This window comes from Oreochromis aureus, linkage group 23, assembly GCF_013358895.1.
Source record: "Oreochromis aureus strain Israel breed Guangdong linkage group 23, ZZ_aureus, whole genome shotgun sequence".
NCBI classification, from domain to species: domain Eukaryota; kingdom Metazoa; phylum Chordata; class Actinopteri; order Cichliformes; family Cichlidae; genus Oreochromis; species Oreochromis aureus.
In genome coordinates this window covers 26,457,540-26,484,249 of record NC_052963.1, presented here as the reverse complement: position 1 = coordinate 26,484,249, position 26,710 = coordinate 26,457,540, and the positions used below count along the sequence as shown (strand labels likewise).

The 26,710-nt window shown below is 39.9% G+C and overlaps 1 protein-coding gene across 1 annotated transcript; it reads left to right on the top strand.

Annotated features, from left to right (window-relative positions):
• Positions 1–1,327: 1,327 nt before the first annotated feature.
• LOC120436286 (nucleotide-binding oligomerization domain-containing protein 1-like) lies at positions 1,328–23,455 on the top strand. The gene is made up of 5 exons (XM_039607048.1): positions 1,328–1,383; positions 1,495–1,564; positions 21,282–21,695; positions 21,869–23,411; positions 23,446–23,455. Exons 3-5 carry the CDS (start codon positions 21,329–21,331, stop codon positions 23,453–23,455), a joined length of 1,920 nt encoding a protein of 639 aa, XP_039462982.1. The 5' UTR covers positions 1,328–1,383; positions 1,495–1,564; positions 21,282–21,328.
• Positions 23,456–26,710: the final 3,255 nt, after the last annotated feature.

Here is a 26,710-nt window from a genome sequence, read left to right as displayed (position 1 = left end):
TTAAACAGCGACTTTTACATCATTTCTTAGCCAGACGGGTTGGAAAAGTGGCGTTTTATGACCTAGTTTGCCTGCAGCGGTGGCATCTGGTGAATCATATAAGTACTTCCTAATTCCTGATCAAGAAAAGTGAAAGGAAAACGTCCAGCCGGCGTTTGTTTTTTTGTTTTTTTTGTTTTTTTGTTCTTTTTACTATCCTATGGATTAACACAGAGAGAAACGATCCCAAAAGAAGCGGACACAATGAACTAGTACCATACAGGTAAGATTCATGACGAAGAGGCGGACTGGTTTTAAGCTGTAGAAACTTTACTTTTCGACTGTTTCTGTGATCCACGAGGAAGGACAGCACAGGCCGCTTTGGTTCGCATCAAACCCGCCGTCTGTGGAGGGTACAGTGGATATCTGAAGGAAGGGACGTTTTTACACTTAGTTTTGAGTTGAGTCCATTTTATGTCTCTGAGTGTATTTGTATTTTCTGGTTTATGTTCTCTTTTTTATTAGGTTCCCTTTGCGCTTGTGTGTGTGTGTGTGTGTGTGGTTGGGGGGGGGTATTACTATGTCCTTGGACGATATAAGAGGTGAAGGCGGCTTTTCTCTCTCTTTTGAAGACCAAAAGAAAGAAAAAGGGGGAAAATGACTTTTATGTAGCTCACGCATTCCTAAACAACTGTCCTAATATACATAAAAATGTAAAGGTGTTGTTTTTAACTTGGTGGTGTGTTGTAGTTAATAGCACATGAAGCGAATGTCCTGCAAGACAGAAAAGTTTGACTTTTGTTATCGTTCGGCTCGGATCGCTTCTTGTCTCCATTCTGATAGTTCGAAAGTTACTCATCACTTATGAGGCGCTGATCCCGGAAGTTGGAATATCTTTGTACCTTTATCATGCTCTGTGCAGATTGCTCCTTTAATCCAAACTTGACTTCTTATTTTCGGCATCTTTTCAAGAGAGAACTTAAAGATTTTACGGACAGTTTGAATTGTTTTAAACAGAAGAAGTAGGCTGCCTATTTTTGTAGTTTTTCTTGTGATAACTGTTTGTGTGTGTGACTAAATGTACATGTTCACAGCCTTTTTTTCTTTCTTTTTAGCTCTTTAAATTCGGATTAAACTGCAGTAGAGCAAAGACACATTGATAATAAACAAATGGGACAAGTTTGACCCATAATGAGGTTTTAATTACTGATAAGATTAACCCAGAACATGATTTTAATTGCATAGATTTATGATTTATGTAGATGTGTACTGAGTTTTCTTGTCTGGCATTTTTATCTTCATTGGAATAACTGGGTTTTATATTTTTAAACAATAAACAAGGTGCCCCCCCCCCTTGAAGCTGCTCACACTCAGCATGATGTGATGTGGTGGAGAGAGGAACAGGTGAGATTCTGTGTGAGGATTAAAGCCACTGTAATAATAGACAATAACAGTCTTTGCGCTCACAGTAACACCACAGTCTTACAGTTTGTGATTTTTGTTTCTTGTGTTAAGGAAAATAACAGCACAAAGATGCTGAACAGCTGATGGAGTTTCTCATCAGTGGAGACTTTGAGGCTGATGTGTAAGTGTGTCTCTGATACTCTGAAGTCTACAGGTATCTGATAACTGATGTTTCTCTTCAATGCTCTATTACATATGTTTATTAATGAAATATAAATGTAGTTTATTCTGCCCTTTAAATCTTTTAGCTAAACAAACACTGAACACTTTCCTTTAAAAACTCTGTTGTGAACCTAACAGTATGTACAAATAAAGGAAACACTCAGGACAAGTTAAGATTCTAAAAGCACATTTTTTAATGTTATAAAAAGTTAAAGTATTTACAGCCACCACCTCCACCCAGGATTAACTGAAGAATTAAGTCTTCAGTTAAAGTTCTGCCTGAGTGTAGAAGGCAGCATATTAGGAAACAAACAAACAAAGAAAAAAACAGACACTGAAGAGCATTAATCTGACACTCAGCAGCTCTGTGTGATGACAGCAACTAGGGGGAACCAAGGGACCACAGATGTTTCCTCCTCCAACAAATCAAATTTAATCAGGTGGAATTCAAAGTTTTTATATAACTACAAAACACTGTTAGTTGGCTAAATGTAAACATATAAACAGTATGAACATCTTTCAAAATCCATATACATGACTTCCAATGATCTGGTACTGGTTAGCGTAACACTTTGACTATCTGGTCTACAATATTAAAATGTGCATAAAGTATTGTTCAAAAGTCTTGAACTGACTCTTTTCTTTATATTTTTCTAAGTAAATCAGAAATAGGAGCAGCAATTTACCGAAATGTAAAAATGTACTTGGAAACACTGTATATAGGACAACAAGAGTTTGTACAATTCTAACGAGCTTGAAAGTGAATATTAGGTGTGACCACGGGTGTAGGTCACAATCAGCACAGTCTGAACTCTCTTAGGCAGCTTTCTTGTCATGTCAAGTAGTTTTCAGGAATAGATCTCCAGGCTTCTTGAAGGACATTCAAAGCTGTTCTTTGGATGTTTCTGCCTTTTGTTCTGTTCTCTGTCAACATGAACCCACACTGCTTCAATAATGTTGAGGTCTGGGCTCTGGGGAGGCCAATCCATGACTGTGTGGTTTTCTATCCAAGTATGATTTTACTGCATTGGCATTGTGTTTGGGATCACAGTTGTGCTGAAAATTTTAATCACTGGCAATCAGACTCTTTTGGATGGTGGATCAAAGTCTGATGATACTTTTCTATGCTGACACTTGCAAGACTTTATCAAAGGTGTGAGCGTCACAGCAGATGCTTTTGTGTCAAAGTAGCTGAAGCTGTTTACGTCTTTGTGCAGAATCCGTGTACCTGCTCTCGTTTACTGTTTTAGCTGTTTGGTGGTTGTTGAAATTTTGTGAGGTTTAACCTGAGATTCTGGCGTTTCGGGCAAAAATAAATTAATATTAAAAAATCGATTCAGGATTTTAATGAATCGATATCACGTTATCCAAGCTAGAATCGATTTTAATCGATAAATCGATTATCAAAACCCACCCCTAGTTTGGACTTCTTTAAGTTGCTTGAAATCGTTTCACCTCTTTACTTAAAGCCATCTCTAGACCCAGTTGTCTTAGCCAATTATAGGCCAATCTCCAACCTTCCTTTCATTTAAAAATGCTGAAAAACTAGTTCATGCATTTATTACTTCCAGGCCGGACTAATGTCATTCATTATTATCAGGATGTCCTAAAAACTCCCTAAAAAGCCTTCAGCTAATCCAAAATGCTGCAGCAAGAGTACTGACAGGGACTAGAAAGAGAGACAGTGTGGGAGTTCAGATAAATGAGAGGAGACTGAAGGAGAATAATATGCTGATATAAGCCTTATCCATCCAACTGTTAATCAAGATACTCTTGCTGTTTTTGCACCAGAGCTGCTGTTTCACATCTCTCAGTTAGAATAATAATAAGAAAAGTTAGATGCACAGTTTGTTCGCTTTGCAATTGACAGTGCAGCTTAACTTAAGTGGGACTCAATGCTGGACACTCAGAGTGGGGACCAGAGATGGGCAGTAACGCAGTAATCCGATTACTTTTTTCAAGTAACGAGTAAAGGAAAGAATTACTATTGCGAGTGCGACGCTCGTGGTAATAGACGTGTGCAGATCAACAATGGATAATATATAGAATACGGGAGAGAGTATGACTGTGCAGCGTTTAAAGCGTGGAAGTACTGACCTTATTTTGAGTTTCATTCCATAAAAAGTCACAAAAACATTAGTGTCCGCTGTACACTGCTTGGGAAGAAAACTTCTTTCTAAAGCAAAAAACCGTCCATAAACCTCTGAGCAAGTACCTAGCACACTGCCACAGGAATGTGAAATCCACAGAGAAATCCCTGGATCCTGGACACTGACATGAATGCTGCGGCTCCAGGCAAACCTCCGCCTGCTCCACTCCTGCTAAGCAGGTGAAAATAGATTTAAGCGCGACAGGACTTAGTGCCGCTGAGTCTTCGATTTTATTTATTTTCTGCTGGGTTTTACTTGCATCTATTGTAAGAGTGAGTATAAACACAAAATATTATTTTATTTTATATGCTGGAATATGCAGAAAATAGGTTTAAATGTTAAACAAATTTCTTCAAGTCAAACACTGTTGCATCTAATTAATTTTTTCTTGATGCAATGTGTATAAAGTTAAAAGATTAAAATAAGTTTTAAATAGAGACTTTTTCATTTGATTAAATTTTATATGATGGATTATGCAGAAAAAATAGAATTGGGCTGAAAAGTCTGTTGCTTTATTAAGTATTCAGGTTGTGTATCATGTTTTTAAAAAGTAACCAAGTAACTAATTACTTTAAAAAAGTAATCAGTAAAGTAACAGAATTATGTTTTGGAGATGTAATCAGTAATTAGTTGCTAATTACTTTTTTCAAGTAACTTGACCAACACGGTGGGGACTGAGTAAAGAATAACAGCTTTGCCACAGACTTCACAGCCTTGAGCCAGCCAGCTCTCCCAATTATGCATTTGTTCTGATTGAGTGCAGAATAAGACATGCTCTTCAATGTGAAATGTAACACTTTTTACACTAAGAAACCTGAGTAACTCACTGTGTGTGATTTATTACATTTCATCTATTAATCTGGATTTCACCCAGGACTGTATAGCATTGGTTGGATAGCAGTGGTGTTCACCTTGGGGTGTCTGTCAGAACACACAGGATGCTCAAGTAACGTTATTCCTTCTTTAACCCAACAGGACATTAATGCAACCACAGGCTTACAGGTGTGGTGTACAAAAACCTGTAGGTGTGGGTGTGATCTGTAAACAAAACATTAACAGGGATGTCCTTTCTGTTCACAAAGGAAGATGCTGGAGACGGTGGAGCACTTAGTGGTCTGTTGTCCACAGCTAGTGGGTTTATTTTCTTTGTTGCAGGAGTGGGTGGAATCTCCGGGGGAGAAGTTATCTGTACCCTTGTTTGTTTTTGGTCCTAAGTATCAAGTGAAGAGGGGACGGACTCTGGTTCTGATTAATTTTTTGGTTGGTACAGCCAAGCTGGCAATATGGAAGACTGGGAAGAACCAGATGTTAGGCCAGAGTTGGACTGATGCTGTGCAGAGTTTAAAGGGACTGTTGGCATCCCGTCTGAGAGTAGAGCATGCTTTTTACTCTCGACTAAAAATCTGGACTCCTTTACAACTATGTGGGGGATTGTACAGGTTTTGTGTTCCATAGGAGCAGATGGGACACTTGTCCTTAATTTTAAGTGTGTGTGTGTGTGTGTGTGTTGGTTGGAGTTAGTAAATGGTTAGTTCATATTGATGTTGCTGATGATGTAGCAGCAACTTTGTGTTAGGTTTGTTTTTTTGTGTGTGTTTTTTCTTCTTAATGTGGTGTAAATAAAGTTGTGTAAAAAGCCGTCATGCTGTCAAACTCAAAGTTAATGATTTTGTGGATGGTCTCTTTGGGGTGCAAACTGTGCTCCTTAAACATGTTGTGTGTCACAGAAGGCAGGTTTTTATGATCCTCAAAGACAGCGCTAATGAGCCAAACCGGTCTTTCAGTTTTAAAATAGAGGGTTTCAACACCAGAATCTGTACTCTCCTGCTGACATCAGGAGGTTCTTACAGAAAACCAAAGGCCTCAGGATGGTGAAAGTGGAGGACTACCTTCCAGACCTGAAGCTTTTTGTTGAATCGGCTCGGGTCTTGACAAAAAAATCTGGAAATTTTGTTGATGATGTGTTGACAGATCAAGAGATTTATCATTTAAAGAAACTGATTTTTAAAGTGAGAGCTCAAGCACTTACTGCTGATGACAATGATGATGTTTAGGAAAATACTCTATATGTCCCTTCTCCTTTTTTATGTGCAAATTCAAAATGGGCACATTAAATTTGAATGGTGCTAGAGATGAGGTGAAAAGTGCTGCTTTTTTCAAGCTTACGGATTTAAAGAACTTAGATATGATGCTGGTTTAAGAAACTCACAGCACTGTTGACAATGAGAGTGACTGGAGGAAGGTCTCTGTGTGTGTGTGTGGTGTGGGGGGTATTTTTTAGTCATAAGTCCAGCTGCGGTGGAGGTGTGGAGATTGTGTTCTCTAAGAATTTTTTGTTTTATTGAATTTTTTTTTTTTAATTGTTTCTTGCTAAGCAGAGGAAATAATCAAGGGCTGTTTACTGAAAGTTAAAGTCAAATATGAAAATGTGAATTTTGTTTTTCTCAATGTATATGCTCCAATTAAAGGAGTGGACAGAATGGGTTTTTTAAATGTCCTGTGTGATACTGTTAAGGATTCTAGTGATGATGAGTATTTGTTTTTTATGGGGATTTCAATTGTACTGAAAACCCACTATTGGATAGGAAACACAGAACCTCATCCTGTGTCCTCTCACAGGCTCAGGCAGCTGGCTGCAGCTGTGGACCTGTCAGATGTGTGGAGGGTTTTCAATGGACATCAGAGACAGTACACATGGAGTCACTCTAAGGACAATCGTTTGTCTTTGGCAAGACTGGATCGTATATACTCATTTAAACACTATTTGAGTATTTGAGACTGTCAGATAACCCCTGTTGGTTTCTCTGATCAATCTGATTTATTGTTCTGTTTTCATTAAAAATGTTTATGTACGGAGTGCCTACTGGCATTTCAGTACAGCCCCGTTGAATGAGAAAGCTTTTAGAACAACCTTTGAGTATTTTTGCTTCAGTAACCAAAAATCAATATCAAATTTTGTATGTCGTGGGATTTTGCGAAGTGTCAGGTAAAACAAACAAACAATTGTGTCAACATTTTACTCGTAATGCTATGTAATGTTACGAGAGACTAGAGATGGGTATTGATAAGATTTTCACGATTCCGATTCCATTTTCGATTCTGTTTAACGATTCGATTCTTTATCGATTCTTTTTAAAAAAGGAGAACACTAGAACTTTGTTTTATATCTTCTCTTTGAACAAGATAGAAATTTAGGAGTAACATGGCCTTACAAACCCAACAGTGAGATCTTATAAGATCCACAGCCTACAGCTTTTAATGGGGTGTCACAGGGTCCCCAGGAAAAAAAACTGTAAATGTAAAATAATAAAATAAATATTCTTCTGTAGCAATAACAAAGTATAACATAAATTATTCTGTAGCAATTACACAAGTATATTAAGTAATGCCCCTGCCTACAATTAAACACATTCACTTATTGAAAATCGGGAGCATCTGCTGTGGCAAATGGGTGCAAGCCTTTGACCACAAACTTAGTCACTGCTCGGTGACATTCGTCTATCCTGGTCTGAAAGGAGATGCTACCGGTAGACTGCAGCGAGAACTGCCAGCATCTGAGCCAGCCAGACTCTGTCTGTCTCTCTCATCATGGTCACCTAAATGCACAGTAATGGCAGGTTTTGTAATAAGGCAGATCGCGCTAACATAATATGCACTGTTAGTTGATTATTTACCTGCCGCATTAACGGGAGAGGATGTGCAAACGTTACCGCTGCTGCTGCTGCTGGGTTGAGATTCACGAATCCGGAGCGGCATTAAAAACACGACGTTCATTTAAGGTTATCGCGTGTTTTGTGAGCAAATGCTTTTGCATATTCGTAGTGTTTCCTCTCTTAAATGAAATAGCTACTTTGCAAGTATTGCAAGTTGCCTTGTTGTCATCCGTTCTCGTAAAGTATAATCAAACTTTTGAGCGTTTGAGCCACCATGTTTCCTGCCAGGTAAATGATGCTCCGCAACGTGGTGACGTCATTCGGGGCGACTGGAATCGATAACGGAATCGTTCGCAAAAATGGCAAACAATTCCAAGGAATTGAAACAGTGGGAACCGGTTCTCAACAAGAACCGGGTTTCGATACCTATCCCTACGAGAGACATGACCAGATCTATGAGAGACCTATTGCGACTCAGATGGTAGAACTGCAGGGTTTAGCAGCGTCTACAGGAAACCGGGAACTTTTAGATTCCCTCAAATCTAAAAAGCCTTTTTTAGCCGACCTGTTGGGCACGACAGCCAAAGGGGCTTTGGTCAGGTCACATTTCCTCAGATGTCACGTTTCCTCACTTCTTCTTTGGACTGGAAAAGAAGATTGGGCAAAGAAAGACTGTTCACTCTCTAATGTCTGACAGTGGCTCAAAAATCTCAGATCCTTCTGAGATCAGGAGGTTTGCTGTCAACTATTATAAGGACCTTTGTAAGAGTGATTTCTCAGAAAATCCCAGTTTGTGCAATAGTTTCTTCAAGGGACTCCCTCAGGTGGCGGCTGAAGCCAATTGAAAATTGGAGGCTCAGCCAACTTTGCATGAACTTTATACTGCTCTGAAGAGTTTTCAGACTGTAGAATTCCTGGCATGGATGGAGTAACTGTGAGAGGTCCTGTTGAATTTTACAAAGCCTTTTGGTCTTTGATGGGTGAGGATTTTCTGGAGGTTGTCACGGATAGTCTGCAGAGAGGCTTGCTACCTCTGAGCTGTAGAAGGGAGGTTATCGCTCTGCTATGCAATTTGAAGAACTGGAGATCAGTCTCATTGCTCTGTATAGACTATAAGATGTTTTCCAAGTCCTGGCCACCAGACTTCGAGATGTGATGGCTTCTGTCATTCATGGAGACCAAACATAGTGCGGGCCCGGCAGGCTGATAAGTGATAACATCACTTTGATTAGAGATATTTTGGACCTCTCTAGCTCTTTGGGCATAGATATTGGTCTCATTTCTATAAACCAAGAAAAAGCTTCTGACCAGGTTGAACACCAATATTTGTGCCAAACTTTAACTGCTTTTGGCTTCAGCCAAGGCTTTGTAGCAACGATTCAGGTTCTGTACTGTGACATTACAAGTGTGCTGAAAATAAATCAGAATCAGAAGACTTTATTTATCCCCAAGCGGCAATTAACAAACAACAGAGCAGCATAACATTGAAGATAAGGACAATAAGAACAGGCAATGAGAGTAAAATAATAAATACACTGAATATACAGTATATACAGTTTTAAAATTACACAGTTTTAAAATTAAAGTGACTGAAAGGTGAATAAATAACTGTAAGTGACTAAAAGTGAATAAAGTGGGTGAGGCAGGGCTGTTCTTTGTGAGGGATGCTGTATTCCCTGGCAATTGAGCCTTTGCTTCACAAATTAAGACGGGACTTGTGTGGTGTTTATATCCCTGGGTGCAATGTATCTTTAAAGTTGTCAGCTTATGCCGATGATTTAATTGTTCTGGTCAACACGCAGAAAGATATTGAGATTTTAGGAACACATTTTCTCTTTTTGGTTGTATTTCTTCTGCCAAAATAAACTGGGGAAAGAGTGAGGCTATAACGGTGAGAGGTCAGCTGGGAGATCAGCTCAGCCTGCCTGGAGGCTCTGTGGCACCGGTGGACTTGTGTTGATCCCCCAGTTATATTCAAAGGATCCTGGTGGACTTTTTTTGGGATAAGCTGCACTGGATTCCTCAAAGTGTCCTTTTTCTCCCTAGGGAGTGTAGAATTATAGGAATTATTTTAGGGTTACTGTTCATAACCATCATCTTTATCATTGCATTAATTATCATTTCATCCTAGCATTTATTGAAGTTGTTGGCATTATGTTATAATTTGTATTACAGGGGTTATCATAATCTAATATTAACATGTTTATTACAGGTGCAGTTACAACCACTTAAATCGTTGAGTTAAATCTATAATCTTAAAAGCTTATAGGCTGAGTATATTGTTACAGTAAAATAGTAGCTGAGTAAAGGCCTGAATGTATTCAGCTTCTTGTTGCATTTGAGTTTGCTTAGTTACAGGTGACGGAAGGATGTCCAGTCCATGGTGACCTCAAAGGCCTTAGGTCATCACCATATTTGGAAGAGTATGCCACAAGGAGGAACCTCTATGTTGCATTTAATTCTTAAAATACATGAATGTTCTGTACATGCAAATTATGTGCTTGTAAACGCAAGAAGGGGCGTTACAATACCCTGATGTTATAAAAGCAATCTAGAGTGTATTTTGGGTAGAGATGTACAACTGTTTTGCAGTTTGCACCTCTCCACGCTGCGTGTATTCATTAAAATCAATTGTTTGATTGACCTCTTCTGGACCATCATTGTTTTACTCTCGTCCTCAATTTCGAACCCATAACATTTGGTGCATTGGCCGAGGGTTGAGTAGAGAGAGTTGGAGGTTGAGACCGAGAGGGTCCGAGGCGCTCGAACGAACAGACACGAGTCAGTGGTCGAAGTGAGTGGACATAAGCCGGCTTATTCAAAGGTAAGGCACTACCTGTTGAATTATTTCCAAACAGTGCTGAATTGGTTCTGACAAAATTGAAAGTCTACTCACTGAAAATTACTGGTAAAGGTCTGTTTTGATTTTGGTGAAAATCTCATGAGAATTGAAGTTGAAGTAATGATAATGTAAGGTTAAGTGACAGTACTGATTAAAGGAAAAGCAGTTGGACTGCTATGAGGATTTAAATGCAGTTGGACTGCTAAGGAAAGAGAATTTAAAGTAGTTGGACTACTGAATTTAGGATTATAGGTAATTTGGAAACTGTGTATGGTAATACAGTCATAATTGAATATAAAGCTGGGCTTGGACATCAATAAAGTCGGTTTGGTGGTTTCATAGGATGTCTTTAAAATACAAGTAAATTTCTGTAGAACGGAACTGTGGGATGTTCTAGGAAGTGCATTGTCGGAAGGTGACGCTTCCAATTTGTCGGTGACGATCGACATCTTCCTCTGGGAGGATAGTTCACTTGGCAAGTGTGGAGAACAACGACGCTCCTAAATAGCTACTGATTGGATCAGTTTACCGTTTGGAACGGTTTATGCACTTTTTGGGTAGTAAAGGTTGGACCTTGGGCGTTGGATGCTTTTAAATTGACTTAGGAACTTTAGCAATTAGACCAGACACAGGTTGGACCTGATACTGGGTCATTGATTATCAAAACTTGGAGTTTGTCCCTTGGAGGGTTAATTCAAATTTTGTCTAAATTATGTAGGTTGTGCAATTTAAGGCCTTGTAAATATTATTTAATTTATCAGACGTCTCTGTGTTATAATTTTAGGTTTGTATATAGGCTCTGTCTGCCACGGGCACTGCAGCAGGCTGGTTATTTTGAGAGTGTGTCTGTGTCTATGTAAATGAGATGCCTGTGACTTATTTAGAGTGACATTTCCTGTTTACTAATGAGTGGCTAATGACTGACTGCAGAGCCTGGGTTAAGGACGACTTCAATCTGTGTTTTAAGGAAGAAATGCAGTTTATGTTTATTATATTTGTGTGACTGTTGTTGATTATGATAAGTATTTCATGATAACTGTAGAATATGAGTATGGGGTTTGCTTGACACGTGTCTGTACTAGGTAAAACTGTGTAAGACTGATAGGAAGTTTATAGAGACTGCTACACATGGCTGATGCATGTATTTAAGACGCTGGTTTTGTTTATTACAAGACTGTAAGTAAAGTTTTATTTCTTGCCATGACTGTATGAATTTTGCTGGGTTTTGAGATAGGATACATAAACTGTTGATACTTAAGACCGTTATCTGGGTTCTAAGAACTGAAATTGAATTTGAGATAATTTAATTAAAAGATGTCTGTAAGCGAGGTGTGTTTTGGGGTGTCAAGTAAGATGTTTTAGGATTTTTAGATGGGTTCTGTTTCAGTTTGAGATAATATATACAGTTACATTTTCTGTGTGTGTGTTGTTGAGTGACAACATGCGCAGTTTAAATTGGGCGCTGTTCCTTCCTCTTTTTAGTTTCAAAACACAAAGGCTGTTAGATTAAAAATTACTGTGAGTAACGGTTTGACTTTTGACTAGGGAAATAATATGCTTACTTTTGGGTCTATGAAGATATTTGACCTTGAGTGATGGTATGAGAGGTTGAGTTTATTTTATGTTTGAAAGAGCTCTATTTAAAAGTGTGTATGAAAGGAAGGTGTATTGTTTTAGACCAAGACTTAGTAAAACTAAAGAGGGTTTGTAGACTGTAAATATGAAAAAACAAGTGTTTGATTAATCTGTAGAAACAGGAAAGAGAAATAGGAAATACTGTGCTGCTGTGTGTGTGACAGGAAGGTGTGTGTGTGACTGATGATGTCAGGGGAGCACCCAGAGAAATGGACAGAGTTAAATTCTAAGAAGATGAAGCAAATCGAGGTTTTAAGATAAAAAATGAATATAATACTAATTGTATGCTTTAGTGTGCCAATACAGGTGGAATTCTCTCAACATTGAACCTTGAGTAACCGGCAGAAAGTATAGAGGAATAATTGGGAAAAACAGGCCACTTTTTGGCTGAAATTCTACAGCTTCACCTGTCACTTTGTCCCTAAACTGAGAAGAAGTTCAAAGGACAGTCAATCGCCTGATGAAGACCGACAGAACATCGCGGACTCGAATACAGCAGGCAAACGACAGTGCCACTGATCCATTAACACTGATGACGACTGACGACCAGCAGCAGCATGTAAGAGTAATGCAACATGTACTGTGAAAATACAGGCTGGGCAGTTGAACAGTGGGATAAAGAATTGTGGAAGAGCACTGGACATTGAGTGTCATATTTGTCATGTTTGAAGTAATCTTGGAAGAGAAGACTGAAAAGCCGGACGGGAACTTAACGTCGAAGAAGAATACGGAAAGACCAAAACAGAGAAGAAACAGACTGTGTTTGCTGGAGCTTTGAAGCCCGAACAGGGCACTGTGAGAAAGGGATAGGGTCCAGTCTCAGGTGAAGCTGGACGAGTTTGACTGCGAGAATATAGGATATAATTGGAATAAAAATTGAAGCGGGAACTCATGATTGTTTAGTGATGTCCACCAAATCATGTTTAAAAGAGGTAAACACGAATTGAAAACACACATACACAAATTGTTCCATGTGAGATTATTTTTGAAATGAATTAGAAGTGAGATAGTTTGAATCTAAAGCTCAGTGGTGAAATGCATAAATTAAATATGAATATATAGGATGCAATGAAGAAGCAGTTTACACTCAATTAACATAAAATGCAAGGAAGAACACGCTTACATGCATGGCATAATTGGTGTTTCTGATCAGAGATAGAGAAATGGGTTATTTAGGCACTTGTGATAATAATGAAAATGTCTTAGTTTTGTTATTTTCAGGAGTAAAGCAGAACCGGACAAATTCTCCACAGCAGCAGTCGGAAGAAAATTATAGGTTAACATCAATGGATATGTTAAGGCAAGTTTCTGGTTGAATTGTTCACAGAATGATGTGTCCAGGAACCTGAAAAGTAAGCCCTAACTCCTGGCTGAAGACCAGGAGTGCTTTTATTTAAGGTGGGAAATTAAAGTTTGGGCTAGTAATTCGGGGAAAGAAAAAACTGACTGCTTAACTGGAGAATTGGGAAGGAGTCTGGGAGACTGCGAAGCCATAGATGCAAAATACCACACACAAACAGAAAATGCATTAACCTTACAAAGACAAGCTCATGAAGCTTGTCTAATCAAAAACTTGATGCATAGAGACATTGATTGAAAACCCGGCTAAGAACACAAGCGTATGCAATGAAGATCAGCTTGCTGGTTGTATGAGTGAGAGAATGGTGTGAATGTTTAATAAAATAAATGGAAATTAACAGAAGAAAAGTGATTAAAGCAGTTTTATAAGAGTGAGTTAGGAGTGCTTTTGCACTGATTGATAAGAGTAAGTGATTAGTATAGAAAGAAAATGAAAATAATTCAATAAGGTGTTAAGGTTTCAACATGCATTTCTGTTGAAGGTGCAGATTTGGACAAGAAATTTATAATTTAGTGTTGACACATTGTTATAACGTGTTTATATTTTAGGCTGAATCTAAGTATGGTGAAGTGTCTAAGGGGACATGGTTGTGTGTAAAACGGTGCAGTTTGGACAAGGTTTTCAGTGCGTTGAATGGGTGAAATTTAAGATGGTTTAAGATTTTTGGGGCTGTTGTTTTCATTTTAATAGAGGGAGTTTTGATAAACATGGACATGTCTAAAAGGGCCCATAGTTTTTATAACAGTGCACTTAGAAAAAACCTGTCAGGTGATTTTGTTTTGTACTTTGATGAGCTAACAATCAGCTCTCTTTTTCTCATTTTGCTCTAAGCAGGCCTGGAAGAGAGTGAACTGACGGCGCGGACAAATTACCAAGTAAGGATTGCAGCGAGTCAATCCAGTCAAAAGTATAGAGAACTATTTTCCTAAAAAGGAAAACGAAATAAAACAAATGATTGAGCTCATTTTGCTGATGTGGAGCATCTGATGACGTGCGCAGAAGGCTGCAGTATCAGCAAAAATATCATGTGTGAATGCATGTGAGTGAATGCGAGTGATTGGACCAAGAGGGAAATAAATAAAGGTTGACAAACAGGAGGAGTGGAAGACTTAATTCTGGGGATGTTGATGTTTGTTTTGAGAAAATTATTTACTGGGGTTGGATTATGTTATTACATTATAGGATGCCAAATGCTAAAAGGGAAACATTGTTTGAGGTAACTCAAGTTACCATTAACTGAGGTAACACATGATTAATAACTGTTCTGTTTAAGTTTATTTTGTGTTATAACACAGGTTGGATCATAAGTGGGGAAATTGAGTATGAAATGTGAAGTTCTGGTTAACACACAGGTTTTTGTTTCTAGGACGTTCCAAGGATGCAGGCTGTGGATGGAGCCAAGAAAAGATTTGACATGATGATTAATTTGATTTCATTCCTTAAAAACAGGTTTGAAGGTCCGGAGCATGTAGACTTTATATGATATGACTAACCTTTTCTTTTAATGCCCTAACCTGAGTGAAGGATTTTGAGTTTGTAACACATGAGATGTGTCACAAAAAAGGGGAGTTACAGGATTTAAGGTTTAATTTGAAAGGGGTTTTAGGATTACTTGATGATGTTTAGGTTTTTTGATAATTTGGGTATGGTAAAACTGAGGCAGAAAGTGTTATTTTCAGGTTATTTTTGATTTCTAGAATAAGAGGTTATAATTTAGGCGTGCACATACAGATATGTCAAAGGAAAATTGTATATATGTTATTAGCTACATGAAATGTGTCTACGTGACTTTTACCTAATAACTTATGTGATGATAAAGTTGTTTACCGACTAGCAGCTTGCTCTCTTCTTGAACATACAGACTTAGAAAAGGGAACTTCAGCTCTGAGTTCTGAGAATAACTCTGGTATTTTTGTAAGTAGACAGGAAACACGTCGAGACACCGTATAGGGCAAATGTGTTAGAGCTTGTAATTAAATGTGGGCTTGAAAAGAGGAAGCAAATTTGGTACAGGACGTGCTTGAGATGATCAGATGAGAGAAGGGGAAGGTCAGGAATAGTTTAAACTAAGATTGAGAAATTAAATTGGGTGAAAGGGGGTGTAGCAAGTAGATTCAGGGCAGCTCACAGCCTGGCGTAAACGCAAGGTGCCGTCACACAGCTTAAGTTATTTGTTTGATTTATTTTATGACAAAATAATAAGGAAACATTGAAAACATACAACCCGTTGAGGAGACAGATAGGGTTGGGGAATTGAAAGGGTTGGTTTGCTTAGCATAATGCACTACAAAGTATACAAAGTTTATATAACATGATGCAAACACACGAATCAGAGACACGTAATGAGAAAACTGATTAGAATGTTCCTTACAACTACATGTTTATTGTATGCAATGATATTAACTATGGCTGTGTTGTTTATTGTCTATATTTTGCAGGGCACTCCGAACCACTTGTCTGAACACGGAGGCCAGTCCAGCCCAGCACTTCCTGAGACTGTAGTTGCTAAAACAGGATCGGTAAAAAAAGACAAAAGCGCGAGGGGTCAGGTAAAGGTGATGAGTGTCTCAGCAGGAATAAGGGCATAGGGTTGAATTATGGTAAAGGGTCTACCAGCTCATTCACATTTGATTTGTGTGGCGTCATTAAGTGTACAGGAGCTAGTAGTAGCTGGAGAGCGTATGATGTATGGGTCTGCAATCACCCCATGATATGCTTAGGGTAAATTTAGTTGATGCAAAGTCTAAGCCGCTGCAGAAAGCTTAATCACCATTCTGACTGATCAGATGGTAACTTCGGGAACAGTAGCTCAAAAGGAACAGGAACCAAAAGGGAGAGTACTTCTGACAACAGATTACTTTAGACTGAAGCTTAAAGAGTTGATAAAGCGCCGCCACGGGTTTCAAGGACAGTAACCTCTGGCTTGATTGGGTGGCTCAAGATGCTAGAGAACAACATGTATCTGACTGTGTTGCCTGTGCTTCAGCTAGGTCACGGTTGTTTACAGAGCCCGAACCATTGCATTAGAGGATGAGTGGGGCTATGATTGTATGTTACAGTTAACTAGAAGTGCAGTGACTACTGGCAACTGTACTTTGTTGTCCAGACTTTCCCTGCCATTTCAAAGCAGACAGCAGTGGGACCATTTATGCTAAAATAAGATAATTACATGTTTCAAGTTTTCTACAGATAATGAAAAGTACAAGGTGGGAGAGATCGACCCAACTAGGTGTGCTGTCACACTCACAGGACGAACCACCAACAATGTAAGCGACCCTACCACGGTAATTGGAACATGGGCAAGAAGTGGGCTCTACTAATACTGTGGGAAGATATTCGTGTTCCTATGGGAAGCGTGGGGACATGTGCGATGGTGCGATTGGGAGCTCCGATCATGCTTATTGGAAACCAGGTAAAGGCTATTCCACAACATAACACGTGAACTTTAGCTGCCATACGTAAGAGATACATTTTGGCCAAAGAGGGACCCAGACTACCCATGCATATGATCCTCGTTTGAACTCGCCGACCTGGATAGACTCCATAGGAGTGCCCAGGGAGTTCCTAATGAGTGCAAGCTGGTAAGTCAGGTAGTTGCAGGATTGGAGAGTATATTTCTTTGGGTAACGCCTAAGAAAAATGTTGGCCGCATTATGTTCATTACAACCTGCTGAGACTCTCTAACCAAACCAGGGACGCCATGATGGGGTTCGCAGAACAATTAGGTCCGGGTTCACTGACGGGAGAGCAAAATCGAATTATCTAAAACCATGCATGAGCACTCAGGTATCGAAAATCTGCTGGCGTCCTGGATGACATCTGTGTTTGGACAATGGAAAGGTGTGGCTAAGTAAACTTGGCAAGTGTCAGTGATGTTTTCTTTGACTGTACTTTTGGGAATATTGGTCATCGCTAGTTGTGGTATCATTCCTTGTGTCAGAGGATGGTTGGTAAAGATAATGGCGAGGGTTGCGAACCCTGCCTGGGTTGAGGGAAATTCTTTATTCCTATTATATAATCTGCATTATTATGATTGCATTAAGAACATGTTTTACAGCATTGTTTACCAGTAATATTGTTTACAGGGTTCATATTGCATTGAATAGGTTTGTCATCACATTCATTCTATTCACAGGTTTAGTTCATTTTATACACATTGCATAACTGTGCTAGTTTAGAGTTGATGTTCTATCCAAGAGGGTTTTAAGCTTCACTGGTGAGAGTGTCCAGGTGATACATGTTGAGGGAAGATGAGAACATAGCAGGTTAATTGCATGCATGCTTACAATACACATAAATCTAGTAGCAGGCCTGAGCGAAGGCCCAAGTGTCTTCTACTTCTTATTTGAGACCTGCGCCAATTCAGTTTACTTAGTGATTGGTGACGAGGGTCCATTCCACTAGATTTCCACTAGAGAGGGACCCAGGAAAGGAGCAGAGACCACTTAAGCATGAAGTGTTTTCAAGTGGGAGCTGGCGTTTTATTACTGGACCACCTAGATGACGTGAGGTTATTGTCTGGTTTGCTGAGTCAGGGGACGGCTAGAGAGGGTCAGAGCGAAGGCAGTAGACCTGGGAATGGTGGTTTCGGGGCCCATGATGCCATTAATGGATCTAGAGGTGACAGAGTGGGTCAGGAGTGACGTCTCTGGAAGAGACGTCAAGAGAGGGAATTGTAGAATTATAGGAATTATTTTAGGGTTACTGTTCATAACCATCATCTTTATCATTGCATTAATTATCATTTCATCCTAGCATTTATTGAAGTTGTTGGCATTATGTTATAATTTGTATTACAGGGGTTATCATAATCTAATATTAACATGTTTATTACAGGTGCAGTTACAACCACTTAAATCGTTGAGTTAAATCTATAATCTTAAAAGCTTATATGCTGAGTATATTGTTACAGTAAAATAGTAGCTGAGTAAAGGCCTGAATGTATTCAGCTTCTTGTTGCATTTGAGTTTGCTTAGTTACAGGTGACGGAAGGATGTCCAGTCCATGGTGACCTCAAAGGCCTTAGGTCATCACCATATTCGGAAGAGTATGCCACAAGGAGGAACCTCTATGTTGCATTTAATTCTTAAAATACATGAATGTTCTGTACATGCAAATTATGTGCTTGTAAACGCAAGAAGGGGCGTTACAATACCCTGATGTTATAAAAGCAATCTAGAGTGTATTTTGGGTAGAGATGTACAACTGTTTTGCAGTTTGCACCTCTCCACGCTGCGTGTATTCATTAAAATCAATTGTTTGATTGACCTCTTCTGGACCATCATTGTTTTACTCTCGTCCTCAATTTCGAACCCATAACAGGAGGAAGGTGGACAAGGTCTGGTCCATTTGGGCAGTAGAGGTGCTGATTTTTGCTTTCAGTTTATTCAGAGGCTACTTACAGGACCCCCAGATCTAGTGTGGAGGAGGGTATCGTGCAGTATTCTTCAGCAGCTTGGTGGCATGGGTTTGGATTTATCTCTGTTTCTGATGGACTCGAGCAAGCTGTGTGGGCTCTGCTGAGAAAAAGGAGGCAACAGCAGGCTGATTCTCTGTACTGGTTGCTGGAAGAACCTGTACAGTTTAGCAGCTTGCTGGATTGCCCTGTCTGGGGGAAGACTACTTTATCCAGACAGCTCCACACTGCATGGGTTTTTTCTCTGAAGTGGGTGTTAGAGCTGGCTGGACCTCGGCTGGATAATCCCGATGGACTCGCTGCCCAGGTTGGAATAAGTTCTACTCGAGTTGTTGTTCAGCTTTTGGATCATTGGAAACACAAGTTAGGTGGAGCTGAATGTTCACTTTTGGCAGGTTATTGTGAAGGCACTCTGTTTCCAAATCATTTAGACCCTTATCCTTCCATCAGACTGTTCCTGGGTTTAAGAACTGCTCTGGTCCTTTACTGGAAGTGGCCTCTGCAAAAACTTTGTATAGGCAGCTTGTAAAAACTCTCAAAGGAAGTTGAATGAACGCAATGACACAGTTTGGAGGACCCATCTCTCCTTAGCACCTGACACGAAACCAGCATGGAGTTCCCTTTATAAGCCTCCCCTCATGAAAAAACATGCAGACTTACAGTGGAGAATTCTCCATGACATTGTTGCCGTAAATTCTTTTGTTTCTGTTATTAACCCTGCTGTGGAAGACAAATGTCCAATCTGTCAGCAGAGAGAGAAGTTGTTTCATTGTTTTCTGAATGTGTTCCCCTCTCAGCTCTGTTTGTACTTCTGAGCACTATCTTCAGTAGATGTAGGGGAAGGTTTTACACTGAATGTCTTTATTTGTGGTTTCAAATTTACTCATCATAGGAAGAGCAAATGCCAGCTGCTTAATATTTTGTTAGAACAGGCAAAAAATTATATGAGTAGGAAGAGGAAGGTGACACAAGGGCTGAATTGTTGGGGTAGTCCCTGTGTTTGTGAAGTCTAGGCTGTTGCTAGAATTTAATTTCTATAAGGCAGCCTCAGACCTACATACTTTTCCTCAGGTCTGGGGTTGCAGAGAAGCAATCTGTAGTGTGGTTGAGGGGCACCTAGTTTTTGGGCAGGTGTTGATGTAACGTTTTGATATTGTAACAAGGCAGCCCTTAGCGGCTGGAAACACAGTGAGATGGACTAAGGCAAGTGCAGTGGAACAAAAGTATTTATTTGCCATACAGCTCTCCTTACAACAATTAACTCATCGAGCTTCTTCACAGCACAGAATCCCTCTCTAATGACAACCGGCAGCCTTAAATATGTTCAGCTGTCACCGACTTAACCATTATTCCACTCTCAGATAAATTCTTAAATCCCAACATTCCACCACAGTATACAATATATCAACTATAATAAATAAATACATAAATACATTTCACATTTTCATATTAATAAATATTTCACACTTTAATGTTACACCAAACCCAATATTATAAAAACCCAGAAACCCAAGCACAAAAAGATTCACCACACTCTCTTTACCAATGGTCTCTCCCGGAACCTTTAAATGGTGTCTGGACCCCCGGGGAAACATTTGCCCAAACATGCTGAAGAGGACACAGGCAAGAAAGGTGAGTAATCATTATCTTACAAACACTTATTTGCACCACTTTTATTCCTAGATTTCACACACACATTTGCATTAGTTTTCCTTACCGGTAAACCTTAATCACAATCTCAATCACCATTCTTCTTTCCTGACAGACAACCACCACACTCCTTGATGAGGAGCAGCTGTGCAGGATCTGAAACAAGGCTACCAACTGATTTTAAAATTCCCAATAAATATTCAATAAATATTTAAACTTCTTGTGTGCAAATGTTTTACTGCGCAAATCCATGCTTAAAGTGCAATGCTAAATAAAGTGCTTGATAAGGTGCTTTTAATAAAGTGAAAGGTGTGCTCTAAAGTGCTATACAAATAATATAATATAAATAAATGTAGTAAGGGAGTCCTCTTCCTTACAGATATATTGTGGGATTTTTTGTTTGTTTTTTTTGATTGATTTTGTGTTACACTTTCAATATAACGGGTGTTGTAATATGTCGATTATTTCATGAGTAATAAACATATATTTCAAAAATCTAATCTCTCTCACTCTGTCTTAGGTTCTGTTTCTTTTCTGAATGCGTTTTGTTACAGACACAGCAGTGGGTGACCTGTTGCGCTTTACTAGTGCTTTGTCCTTTTTTGCCTGTTCTCCATTTCTTCCCCTTTTTTGTCTTTAATTTGTTTTTATGTTGAGCATGTTAACTCACACTACACATATAAAATAAAATAAAAAGGACAGGGAGTTTACAACATGATTCTTCTTGCTAAAGCTGCCAGACAGGACAGGTTGATTTAAAAAAGCAAAAACAAAAACTGTTTCCCCATTATTTCCCCATTTATTTATTGTTTATATTGCTTTATTTAGATCTTATGCATGTGTTTATTAATTTATTTTACATTCCCATATACAGTATTTAGTTCAGTTTTATTCTGTCTTGGTTATCTCAAATACATCAGAGGCATGTTAATTATTTCCAACATTTCTAACCTGGTATCTTGTTCTCTAGATGAGTGAAGCTGGTTCAGTCTGCAGGACACACACAAGCCGTGAAACATGGCCTCTGCATCACAGTCTGCTGAAGGTTATATCGGAAGTGCAAGACGCCACCTTGTGGGCGAATTAAAGAATCTATCTGTGATTTTAGAGAACTTATATCAGCGAGGAGTTCTCTGTGATGAAGAGGTCAGTAAAATACAGGCAGAGAAGGACGACTACGACAAAACCAGAAAAATACTGGACTCAGTCACAAAAAAAGGGGAAAAAGCCTGCTATGAGTTCCTCAAAATTATTGACATGACAAGGAAGAGGACTTTGGAGAGACCACCTCTTCATCCTGGCACCAAGACGTTTGACCTGCATCACTGGATCAGCTGCTTTTCCTTCAAGGAAGACACACAAATGAATGCAAACTATTTACAAGGTATTCTGAAGCAAAATCCAGATTAAATATTTGTTACATTTCATTTTCTTTGTTATCTTTTATGTACTGTTTCTATAAAATGTGCTTAAATGTGCTGGTATAAATATGTATCCATTATTTTGTAAGAAAACTACATTTGATTAAAAGTCACTTTGTTTTCTCACTGTTTTCAGGACCACGGCCGTGCCACAGATATCAGGAAAAGTTAAAGTCAAATGCAAAAGAGATGTCAAAAAAGTTTTGGGGAGAAAGTAAAAAGCTGTTTGGAGGAAAGAAGAAGCCTGATCTGTCGTACGCAACACTTGTATTAGACACAGACGAAAGTGTTTCTCCGTCTAAAATAAAGAAAGTGAAGAAAAAGAAAAGCAAGCTGAGTCGCCCTAAAAAGATGAGAAAATACATCCCTGAGGAGAAACCAGACATTTCCCCCAGTGAGCTGCTGGAAACCGATAAAAACATTCTCTTGGTTGGAAAACCTGGAATTGGAAAGACAGCACTGACTCATGAAATGTTGAGACTCTGGGCAGAAAGAGAAAGCAAAGAGCTCGATTACATGTTTTACTTTTGCATGAGGGAAACATCTGACATCATAAGGGCCAAAAACTTAGAGGAACTTCTTTTTGGTGTGTTCTGTGAACCTGATGAAGGCAAAGATGAGGTCTTACAGGATATAAAGAGACACTCTGACAATGTCATAATAATTTTTGATGGGATCACAGATCTCTCCTCACAGGTGGTCAAGAAAGTTTTAACAAAGAAACTACTTCCTCTTGCAAAGATCATCATAACATGCAGACCAGATGATGAGGATGAAGACTTCCTTTCTGGGGACTTTGACAGAATGGAAGTGAAAGGCTTTAGTGAGCAGACTATAAAAACATACTTATCTGCAACACTCGGTGAAGATCAGAAGAAAGTTTTGAGTAACTTGGAGTTGGTAACACTTTGTCATGTCCCCATGTATGCACTGATGATAGCTGCTTGCTTTAAATCAGATGACTCTCCACAGCCGTGTACAGTAACTGAGATCTACATCAATATTGTTCGATTCTGCCTTCAGATAAACAGCAAAACAAAGAACAAAGATCTAAATTCGTTCATCAGCACCAAGAAAGAAGAAATTCTGTCTCTGGCTGAAGTTGCTTTTCTTGCAACTCAACAAAAATCTGTGAACCTGACAAACCTGCCCTGTAAAGACAGCTGTGTCCTGTCCTTCCTGAAACCACTTCTCATTAAGGAGGCCGTGACTGAAACAATAACCACACATGCATTTCTCCATTACACAGTGCAGGAGTTTTTTGCAGCACTGTGGATCCTGAAGAATCCTGATAAAATCAGAGATGTTTTTCAGCAGTGCCTCACAGAGGAGAAGAAACACATGAAACATCTGATCCCCTTCATGTGTCGACTGTTGAATGAGAAGAGCCCAAGTTTGATGAAGCATCTGATTCCAGATCAGGACCTGAAGAATACATCTAACTGGTTCTTCAAGGAGCTGATAAACACATTTCTTCCTCATCTGTGTGAGCAAGAAGAGGCTGATACTGAGGACAGTGGGCTCCATGTTGACATACTGTTCTTATGCCAGTGCTTGTATGAGTCCCAGAGTCCTGAAGCATGCGTCTACTTTCTAAACAAGCTAAAATACCGCCTTGACCTCAGTGGAGAGAGTCTGGATACTTACCCTTGCTGTGCTGTGGCCTATGTGGTCACTCAGTCAGAGAAAAAGAAAATATGTCTGAACCTCGAGGATGTTGTGATATCAGAACAAGGAATGAGACAGCTGTTTGAATGCTTTAAAAATGTTCAGTGGTAAGAATGAACCTGCGCTTTTTGGCTTATATTACTGCTTAGGTTACATCCTTTAATGAGACGCGTATTCTTGGTTAGTTTTACTCTGAGGTAATGATCTCTTTTTAATTGTAGGTCTGACCCTCTGCCTCAACAGCTTTGGGAGATTTTTCTTATCAATGAAGAGCAGATGAACTTTGTAAGCTTACTCAGCCTAGATGGAAACCTTCACCTTCTAGTTGATGGTGAAAAGAAGCTTTTTGAAAGAGCTGTGGAAATCATGCAGAGGATGCCTACAAAGGTTAATGTGTGCCTCCACTGGGACAAGGAAACTCCTGCCTGTCACAGTCAGTGTGAGTCTCTGTTAAAGGCTTTGCCGTTCATCAGCTCACTCAGGTATGTAGCTTTTGCTTGCAAATAATTATGACTGTTAAAATGGAAAAAATAGGTTTTGACTTGTTTTCAACTATTTTAATACTTTTTACAGAACTAAATAATTTATATCAATATCTAATGTACTGACAATGTAACTTCCATTTTTTAATTACTGTTTTACTTCTTTAAGAAATAATGGTGTAACCCTAAAGACCAGGAGGTAATAATGACGGGAGTCTACCGCCCACTGAATTGCCAGGCAGTCCTTTTCCATGGTGCTGTATCTGGCCTCCCACTCTCAAAGTTTCCGGCTGATGTACATGATGGGGTGGTTGACTCTTCTTACTTCCTGGGTTAAAACACTCCCAAGCCCTCTGTTCAAGGTGCTGGTTTGCAGAATAAAAAGAAGGGAGAAGTTAGGTGTGTGGAGCAGGGCTTTCCCACAGAAAGCTTCTTTCACCCACACAAATGCCGCCCGGCACTGCTTCCTCCACTGGACCAGGTCCGAAGCACCCTTTCGGGTGAGATCGGTCAAGGTGTCAATTGCCATTGTTTTATCCATCTGAGGATGCACCTGCCCAACTCCCACGTGGTACCCCAAATACTGTACCTCCCTCTGTCCAACAGTGCACTTCTTCTGGTTCCCCGTGAACTCCGCCTGCCTCTGGGACTCCAGCACCATGGCCACCCGCTGCACGTGCTCTGCCCAATTGTTGCTATGGATGATGACATCATCCATGTAAGCGGCAGCATATGCAGCTTTTAAACACAGTACCCGGTCCATAAGGTGCTGGAAAGTGGTCAGGGCTTCAAATAAGCAGAATGGAAGTGTGATTAATGGGTGCAAACTGTAAAGAGTGGATAAGGCCGTTTTTTCCCCCCTTAGACTCTGCAGATAAGGTAATGTGCAAGTAGCCCTTGGTTAAATCCAGTTAAGTAAAAAAGCGAAAAAAGCGAGCACTGCCTAACCGGTCCAGGAGCTCATCGACCCGGGGCATGGGATAAGCATCAATCTCTGACACCTGATTCACCTTGAAATAGTCCACACAGAACTGTATAGACCTACCTTTCTTCTGTTGATGCCATCTTTAGCATTTCTGCCAATTCCTTTTGAACAGTCTGTCTTTTGTGCTCAGATAACCTGTAGGACTGTGAATGCACCGTGACGCCAGGCTGCATTTCTAAGTGATGCTCCATGAGATTCATATGGCCAGGCAGAGGAGAGAACACATCCACAAACCGCTGTTGAAATGGGTGTTAACTGCTGCTCTCTGGGCCTGTGTGAGATGGTTACAACAATGGAGGGAGGCGGGAATGGTAGAATTTGGCACCTCCCAATTCATCTCTTTCCTTAACCAGGCTCACAAGAGCAGCGGTTTCAGCCCCTATCTATGCTTTAAGGAGATTGAGGTGATAGATCTGTGTGGTTCCGCCCCTGTCTGACCATGTCACCTTGTAGTCCACGTCCCACACTTGCGATGTGACCACGAAGGGCCCTTGCCACTTGGCAAGTAGCTTTGAGCTAGATGACGGGAGTAATACAGCACTTTATCTCCCAGTAGAAATTGCCTGGGTTTAGCCCCGCTGTTGTACAGGTGCTGGTGTTGTTCCTTGGCCTGAACTAAATCCTCCCGTGATAACCTATCCAACGCTTGAAGCTTTGCTCTCAGGTCCAGGGCGTATTGAATCTCGTTTTTAGGCGGGCTTGGAACCCCAGTTGAGCGCCAACCACAGTTTCCTGCCGAACAATAACTGAAAGGGAGAAAATCCCAGCACCGCTTCAGGGCTGACCATCGTGAATACACTGACCATCGTTTCTTATAACTTGGTCGAAGGCTGAGCGTAGGTTGTCATCTCGAGACTGCTCCAATAGAAAAGTCATCCGTAGAGCACGCTGCCGTATGCTCCTCCCTGGAGCCGGTGTTGGATGACCCCGCATTACCGCTCAGCATATTTACTAACTATGCTATGCGTCCTCTTATGTCCGGAGGTAACAGCATTTTAATACCTGAAACTACCATAATCCGACAAGAATGTTTGAATGACAGATTAGGGTTTAAAGATTTAGGGTTTAAAGCAGGGGTGGGCAACTCCAGGGTCAACAATTACAACCATAAACACACAAAAAAAAACCTTAGGGGTGGCTATTTTCCGCTGTTTATTTTCAATACCATGTTTTGACAGGTAGCTAATTTTAACTTTTAACTTTAACATTTGTATTTATATGTAACACAGTATCGTAGCTGTCTCAGAATTGGGTTTGTACAAGCATGGGCATTCTACATTTATAATAAGTTTTTCCCCTTTTGTATTACAGCATGACACAGACCCTGTGTCTACTCCCTGCTATACATTGGGTGCTTAAAGTTTGATCAAATCAAGTTTAACAGAAATCTGAAATTTTGTTTTTCAGCTTCAGAGGTCCAGTTTCATGGAGGCAGGAGAAATACCATGGGACACTGGAGAGGGAGCAGAAGAGGCTATTCATGGATTTATGCCTGAAAGCAGCACTTCAATATAAAGAAAAAAACAAACATATACTGAAGAGGCTCCTCCTATTGTTTCCAGTTAAAACAGACATAGACAACATCTTTCTTGATTTGTTTGAACATGTGAAAGAGTTTTCAAGTAACTTTAAAATGGCTTTGAAGCCATTTTTCCAGTCAGCTCCTGCAGTCTGGTCCATAAACCTCTCAGAGAGAAAGACCTCCATCCTCCTGGAAGTGCTGAAACTCCAACCAGAGAAGAAACAAGTGGAGCTGACAGGCTGCTCACATGAAGAGAGTGAAGTGAGGAGTTTCCTGCAGTGTCTGCCTTATATCTCACAGCTCAGGTACATGTATTAGATA